This window comes from Fukomys damarensis, unplaced genomic scaffold, assembly GCF_012274545.1.
Source record: "Fukomys damarensis isolate Sample0158 unplaced genomic scaffold, DMR_v1.0_HiC HiC_scaffold_34, whole genome shotgun sequence".
In the NCBI taxonomy this organism is placed as follows: Eukaryota; Metazoa; Chordata; class Mammalia; order Rodentia; family Bathyergidae; genus Fukomys; species Fukomys damarensis.
In genome coordinates, this window is record NW_022900946.1 from 23255948 (window position 1) to 23263742 (window position 7795).

At 56.0% G+C, this 7795-nt stretch overlaps 1 protein-coding gene across 1 annotated transcript; it reads right to left on the bottom strand.

Annotated features, from left to right (window-relative positions):
* Positions 1–1522: 1522 nt before the first annotated feature.
* On the bottom strand, positions 1523–6664 carry Ccdc116 (coiled-coil domain containing 116). The gene is made up of 4 exons (XM_010620665.3): positions 5664–6664; positions 4146–4700; positions 3482–4069; positions 1523–2497 (listed from the first exon to the last, which is right to left on the bottom strand). Exons 1-4 carry the CDS (start codon positions 5733–5735, stop codon positions 1712–1714), a joined length of 2001 nt encoding a protein of 666 aa, XP_010618967.1. The 5' UTR covers positions 5736–6664; the 3' UTR covers positions 1523–1711.
* Between the last annotated feature and the right edge of the window lie 1131 nt (positions 6665–7795).

Consider the following 7795-nt stretch of genomic DNA (forward strand, 5'->3'; position numbering starts at 1 on the left):
TTGAACTTGGGTCCTTGCACTTGTGAGGCAGGGGGCGGCACCACTGAGCTAAATTCCCGGCCCTGGAATGGCCATTTTGAGTTAAGTGTATGCTCTAAAAGATCTCTACCACAAGAACACTGTGGGAAATGAGTCCCTGGCCCACCAACCTTAGGGTGCTGGCTCCACTGAATGGAAGCTGAGTGAGTGTGGGTCTGCTAGGTGTCCAAGGGACTTCCCAATCCGGCTCCAGGGGAGCCTTACAGTTGCTGTGTCTTCACATATGGGTCCCTGGGCTCGAGCATGGCCAAACTCGACCGCTTCGGCCTGGCCTCTGGACCCCGGGGTGGACTCCTGGGAGAGGCGAGAGAGACAGTGACACCAAGCTCCCCGCAGAGGCAGGGTCTTCAGACGTGTTATCTTGTCTGCTGTTGGGGCCTGGCCACAGGGGCAGGTAGGGGAGACGGAGAGCTATGTCCTGGGTGAAGGCGTATGAACAGGGCAACAAACAGGCTGCCTCAGGAAGGCAGAGGGAAAGGGTGCTGTGCTGAAGGCACAGGAGGGCCTTGGAGAGGAAGCCTGCGGATCACAGCACGAGCCACACCAACAGACCTTTCTAGAGAGGGCCACCCTGGCCAGAATCCAGAGTCGGTTCCATTGCCAGGCCTGCGCAGCCAGTCCCCAGCCTGACCACCTGGCAGCCACTGGGTGGCCTGGAGTGGAAACTCCAGATTCTTGACTTGCAGCTGGGAAAACCACTGAGAGTTGTCAGGAGAGGGTGGCTGGATGCTTCCTCAGTTGTAACGTGAGGCAGTGTGAGGGCAAAACAGGAAGGGAAGCCAAGTATGGCAGCACATATCTGTAATGCTAGCACTCTAGGAGACCGAGCAAGAGGGTGGCAAGTCTGAGCCCAGCTTGAGCAACTTAGCAACTTAGTGAGACTGTCTCAAAAAAAATTTTTTTTCTTTTGTTTTTGTTTTTTGAGACAGGGTCTCACTACATAGTTGAGACTGACCTGGAACTCACTATGTAGCCCAGGCTGGTCTTGAACTCACAGCAATCCTCCTGCCTCAGCCTCCAGAGTGCTGGGATTACAGGCATGCGCCACCACGCCCGGCTTCAATCCCCTCCCCTTTTGTTTTTGATACCTGGGGTTGAACTCGGGACCTTGCACTTGTGAGGCAGGTGGCAGAACCACTGAGCCAAACCCCTGGGCCCTCAAAATTTTAAAAAGGGGGATGGGATGGGGATGCTGGTACAAAAAAAAATGGAAGCCATCCCAGGCAGAGGGAGACCCCTCCAAAAGCATTAGCCACACAAGGGTCCCAAGAGAAAGGAGACAAGGAGCCCTAAGGAGCTTGAAAAGAGAAAAAGTTAAAGACAAGAAGAGACAATCAGGCAGAAAGTAGCAAGGTAGCTGATCATAAAGAGGAAAGCTGTTACTGCTGGGAAAAGGGGTCCTGGGTCAGAGTGCCACCGGCTGCCATCAGGGCTGGCCCATACTGAAGTGCTCCGTGGGGGCAAGTGCACAGGCACAAGGAGAGGCAGGCTGAAATCCCAGGATGAGAAGATTGTGTCCCACTTAACACATTTTATTTCTGTTTCTCCCACTGGCTCCCCCGCAAGTGTCAGCAGAGGTCCCCGTGGACATTCAACCCATCCTGACCTTGCGCAGGGTAAGGACCAGGTGGAGAAGCAGGGAATGGACCACTCGGTGTGACTTACAGGGACCTCACGGGGGATCACTGTGGCCCACGTCCGCAGACCGCCTGACTGTGGCCTCCGGACCATGGCCGTCATCCTTGTAGAGATCCACGCCCTCATCTTTGTCCTCCGTGCTATCCTCGGCTTCGGTCTCAGCATTGCTCCGGTTGTCCTCAATCTCGATGGAGTTGGGGAGACTGGATCCCGCGCTCTGGTCCGGGGACACAAAGGGCCCGGGCTGTGACAGGCTTTTGGGGTCCTGCCTCTCGGCTGCAACGGGCTGGAGGGGGCCGAGCAGCTGATGGATCGACGTCTCGGCATCCAGAGGGAGGCCAAGCTCTGCAACCTGGTCCCGGCTGCTGCTGGTGGCTGGCATGGGCTGAAGGGATGAAGACTTTGTGCTGCGCCGGGAGGCACCCAGCGGCAAGGTGTGGACTCGGTGGGAGCCAGGCTTCGAGGAGCCGCTGCTGACCTGGGAGCCCTGCACCTGGGAGGCCTGCAGCGCCCGCTCAGCCTCATGCAGCTTGCGCAGCAGGCAGCTCCAGTCCATCCCTGAGGACAGACGAATCCGGGAGCCCTTCACCTCCTTGAAGCCCAGGAAGAGGTCCACGAGAGCCTCTGTGACAGGAAAGGAGACGAAGCCAAGCTGCTGCTGGAGGCTCTTCTCGTACTTGTACTTGAGGGTGAGCAAGGAGACCGCCTGCTCCACCAAGAAGCTGATGATCTCCTCAAAACAGGGGTTGGAGAGGTGGGACACGCTGGACTTGGGCGAGATGGAAGGCAGTGGCTTCTTTGTGAACTTGGTGTTGGAGCTCTGTGGGGCAGGCAGGGAGAAAGAGGAGACACGTCACCCTGTCAGTGTGCCCCTCCTGCTGCCCTACGACACTTACCACATCTTTGGCAGTCCTGCCTGCCCTCTCCGACACAAACAACGCTTGTCACACAAAAGGTACAGCCCTGTCACGTCTGACTTGCTGTCACACTCGATAAGCCAACCCTCATGCTCACTTCACGTGCCTGGTTGGTCAGGCCCGGGGCAAGGCCGCTGACCTCAGTCACCACGTCGGCAAACCTGAGGCTCAGCAGCGCCCAGGCCTGTGTTCAGCGGGAAGCACGCTGGGCCTGGATGACAGACAGGGCGGGCTGGGATACTGCTGGGGACCCACCAGAGTGAGGCCACCTACATCTCGCTATCCTTCCTGGGAAAATTTCCTGCAGCGGGTCAGAGAGACCTGAGTGTCCCGCAGTTGCACTCGAGGGCCCCACTCTGGGCAGAGGCTGCTGTCCTCAAGGAACAGGACCCTTCCCTATTTGGGGAGGGCTCTAAGATAACACAAAATGTTGGAAAAAATGCCCATGATTTTTTAAAAAATAGCTTTTATTCATCCTTGACAACACCTTGTGGTCTTCTAGGAGCCCGTGCCTCACCCAGGTCATTTCCATAGTGACTGCCAAGGACAGTGGCTGCTCGGAGTGGTGAGAAACGAGCCATTCCCCTGAAAATTTGTCCCCCAGCCCCCCAGCTCCTCCGCTGAGAAGGCCCCTCGGGACGCCGTGAAGCGGACGGGGAGAAGCTCCGTACAAACTACAAAGTGGGTGAAGGAAGAGGACAGCACGGAGAGGCAAGCGGGCACCAGACTGGGATCCCGAGACAGTCTTGTCCGGATACCACCTCCACGATGGCCCCAGAAGTGGGCAGGGCCACAGGGGGTTTCGGAAATGTGGGATCTGAGTCAGGTGCCTTGCTCCTAGAAGAGAGTCAGGGGCTGGGGATACGGTATTCTTTGGCAGTCGTCACCTTGAACTTGAATCTGTTGGCCACCTGGGCACTAGACACAGGGGAGCCCAATCCATTCTTGCTTTTTCGGTGAGGTAACTTGGGGTTGGACACTGTGGTGTGGAGAGAATCACTGGGCTCCTCCCCCTCGGCTGGCTTGGAGTCTGGCAGCCCCTGACTGTGGTTAAGTGGTGGTGCTGAGGTGAGCTGGGAGTTGGTAGGGAAGAGGGGGCAGCCATCGCGGCAGCGGGCACCCCTGAGCTTGTCCGCAGCCTGGCTGACCACACTCTGCAGCGCAGGGAAGAGGCGGTGCTTGGCCAGGAAGTCCAGGGTCCGATGGGGCTCACGGAGGACGCAGTAGCCGGGCAGGTCCAAGGACGTCGGCTGGCTCAGCACAGGCTCCCTCTCCTTGTTCGACTTTCCTTTGAGGAAAATCAGCTCCTGCTCTCCAGGTCCCGGTTCTGATGCTTCAGGGGTCCCTGAGCTGGAGCCCAGCAGCCCTGAGAACCAGGACAAGGGCTGCTCCTGGGTCCACTGGCTGGCGGTCTGGCTGCTGGGCGAGTTCCACAGCAAGGAGTCCCTCTGGGAACAGGGCTGACTCCAGCCTCTCTGCAGAGAGAGGGAGACTCCGAGGTTCCAGCTCTACCCAACTGCACCACCCCTGAACCGTGGTCCCAGACCTTACCCCTTTGTTCTCCAGCTGTAGCAACCGCTTGAGGTTTTTCTCCAGCAGGAGTCTGTCTCTCATGGGGGGCAGTGATCCTAAGCCTTGGGGACCTAGGTCACTGTCCCGGCTGTGGGAGCCCAGACGGCCAGCTGTGAGGCTGCTACGGGAGTGGGACGCGGAGCTGGAGCAGGATGGGTAGTTATTGGGGTGTCCAGTGCAGAGGGTGGGCCGCGCACGGTGCCGCCTCACAGTGCTAAAGCTCGGTCGGGCACGCGCCTGCCGCTTCCCGCCCGGCACTTGTGTGGGGTCCTGCACCTCCACCAGCGGCACCCCCGCCTCCGTCTTCATGGTGGCTAGGCGTTCGGTTGCCTCTTCCACCACTGTCTGTAGACTGTCCAGTACCTGGCCCTCTGTGAGGAAATCTAGGAAGCTTCCAAAAGCTTGAGGTCTCTTAGCAGCTTGACAGTAGCCCCGGTGTGCTGAGCCGCCACCCGCTGATGGCGTATGTGGCACACGACCCAGCTTGATGGCTGGTCCCATCTCTGGCAAGAGTGGCTTCTTCGGTGGTGGTACCTGAGAAAACAGGCTTGTCACAGTGGGCAGGAAGCCTGGCAGGGAAGGGGTGGCTGTGATTCTCCGAGGTCTGCCACTAGGAGCTGGGTGGGGATTGAGCAGTGGAAGGAATTGTGTTTTTTGTTTTGTTTTTTGGTGGTGGTGATGGAACCCAGTCTTAAGCATGCTAGGCAAGTGCTCTACCACTGAGCTATACCCCAGCCTGGGAACTGCATTTAGAATCCAGTAATTCTGAGCCAGGCATGGTTACCACATGCCTGTAATCTCAGCACTTGGGAGGCTGAGGCAGGAGGATCGTTGCAAGTTCCAGGCCCACCTGGACTATCCAGTGAATTGAAGGACGTAGCAAGACCCTGTCTCAAAAAAATAAAATAAAATAAAATAAAAGCTCCAAGATATATCGTGTACAGGTACAGATTCCCTAAGATGAATGTGATCACAATGTTCACCTAAATTGTACCAATAAACTCAATGAAAAAAAATCGTGTTAATCCTGAGGGAGGTAGCTGACTGCCACCTTCAGGGTATGTGACGGTGCCCACAAGGGCCTCTCCTGAGGTCCATTCTCCTCATCTAGTTGTGCTTGCCCTGAGCTATGTGCAGCACACCCTATCTCACGGAGTCTGAAAGCCACTTCTCCCTCTCGCATATCATGAGTGAAACCCTCCGGAGTCTCTTCTGCTCTTGCGCCCATGAACAGACCTGTCCTGTCTGCACTGCTGCGCTGCACAGAACACCTGAGGTCCCGAGTCCTGAGCTACATAGCTGGGTTCCTAGTGCACCAAGCACCTCCTGGGTTGCTGGAGTCAGAGGGACCCGCGGAATGAGAGTGAGGCCCACAAAGAGGTCATAGGAGAGGTCTCCCTGTCCGGAGATGAATGGAAAAAAGGAAAAAAAGAAAAAAAAAGGGTGTGGGGGGAGGGGTTCTCAGGCATCAGGGTCTGAGGTCTGCTGGGCACTCACCCGCGCCCTGCAGGTGCTGTGGGCAGCCTCGTCGTCCGCCAGGTACCCCGAGTGGTGGCGACAGCCGGCCATGGTGCAAGTGGCCAGGCCTGCTGCTCGCCTCCTCGCTCTTCAGTCCACGGCACAGGAGCGGACCGCTCTCCGTGCGGGGCAGCGCGAGGGGTCGGAGGGTCTGAGTCCCCCGCCCCCGCGTCAGCGACCGTGGGGTCCGGGAGTCCCTCGCTCCGCGCACCTTGCCTCCTTCAGGACGCCCCTCCTCTGCTAGGGGTCTCCCGGGCATCCGCACACAGTCCCATGCTGCGCTGTCCAGGTGGGGCACCGACTCTGGTCTGTAGGTCTCCCTCCTCCCAGACCCGGACCGGACCCGGACCCGGGCCGACCGCTCACTAGAGTCCCCTCCCAGACCCTCGCAGGGCTGCTCCTGGGCGCCGAGCTTCGTAGTCGCGGGGCGGCTCTCCGCTGGTCATTTACATACCGCATCCTGATTGGTTAGCAACACGCATTTCCCCCGTTGGCTCTGCCGCCACAATGGTTGGGGAGGAGCCTGAGTTGGCCCCTCCCCCACGACCCCAAACTGGGCCTTACTTTCGCTGGGAGCCGAGGGCTTGGATTGCCGCTGACCCGTTTCTTTCAGACCCTAAATAGCTCTGAAGTTGGGCCTGATCTTCATCTGCTCAGAGGAGCCTCAGAGCAAAAGCCATGTCCTCTACCGGCGATACAAACACTTTCCTCACTGGTTGCTGCACAGCTCTGGACCTCCGGCTCTACGTCTTTCCGGGCGCCTCTCCCCTTGCTAGTGAGGACCACCTCAGCATCTGTTCTGGGCCTTCTTGCAATCCCCTTGACAACAGTGGACAGTCCCGGCTCTGTCACAGACCTAGCTCCAGTTCCTGACTCTACAGTTTCCTGCTGATGTAAATAAACCTCTCTGAGCACGGGCTCCTCTTTTCACGGGGTGAGGGAGGGGACTGGGGATTTAGCTCAGTGGCTCCTCCGCCTGCCTCGCAAGCAGGAGATCTTGAGTTCAATCTCCGGTACAATAAATAAATGAGAGAGGGGTAGATGTGGTATTGAGTGTCTTTCTGCGTGAGAGTATAGGGAATGCCTAAGATCTTCATACAGTACACTCCACACCTGAAGAAAAGCTCCATGTACCCTTACATCTTCTTCCTTTATACCAGACAGCCTGACACAACATCCCAGACTGTCACACAATGTTGTTACTCATTTGTCTACCAGATGATGTCCCTTCTTTGGGGGCAGGAACTAAGTAGTCACCTTTACTCTCATCCCATTTTTTTGTTTGTTTTTTGAGATAGGGTCTCACCATGTAGTTGAGACTGACCTGGAACTCACTATGTAGCCCAGGCTGGTCTCGAACTCACAGAGATCTTCCTGTCTCAGCCTCCTGAGTGCTGGGATTACAGGCGTGCGCCACCACGCCTGGCCCAGTCACCTCTAATCTCTAACACTGCCAGTGCCTGTGTCTGTATGACAAGAGCTTAGTTGTTGCTCTTTGAGGCTTCCAGTTCTTACAAGGCTCCATATGAGATATTTATTCTGAAGCTCTGCCCTCTGTGCCCCTGACCTAAGTGGGCAAACAGGGCCCAGAAGGCTGGAGAAGACCAGGGCATAGGCCCAGGGTTGCAGGGATCAGTTCACTGTTCGTGGCAGGACCACACACACTTCTTCTCTCTGACATTGTTTTCTTATCTGTAAAAACAGAAATGACATTACCAGTCTCCTAGGCTGGACACAGATACCATATTTCCCAGAGAGAAAAATCAAGATGGTCACATAGAAAAAACTCTGGCCATCACCATGGTTACGATTGTTATAGCCACGGGTAAAGGACCCTTTTCTGAACCAAAGAATAAAGGTAAGGCTATGAATGTGAAGGTTGTACCATTGCACAGTGCTTCAGATGGAAATAGGGGCTGATGCTTTCTCAAATAAAACTACTGGTATACGTGTTCATTTTCTTGTCTAGTAGAAAAAAAAAAGCCTCCTCTTAGAAAAATCAGAAGACAATCAACAGTTTGAAAAAAGAAGTAAAAACAGCTAATAACATGAAAAAACTCAATAGACACTACTATCAAAAAGCCAGGTGTGGTGGTATAGATATGATCATA

Excerpts from the sequence above, each read along its gene's own strand:
- Ccdc116 (XM_010620665.3), bottom strand. The coding sequence starts at position 5,735 with ATGGCCGGCTGTCGCCACCACTCGGGGTACCTGGCGGACGACGAGGCT. Across the intron at positions 4,701-5,663 it reads ACAGCACCTGCAGGGCGCGG|GTACCACCACCGAAGAAGCC; the intron begins GTGAGTGCCCAG and ends CTGTTTTCTCAG. Across the intron at positions 2,498-3,481 it reads CCAACAGATTCAAGTTCAAG|AGCTCCAACACCAAGTTCAC; the intron begins GTGACGACTGCC and ends CCTGCCCCACAG.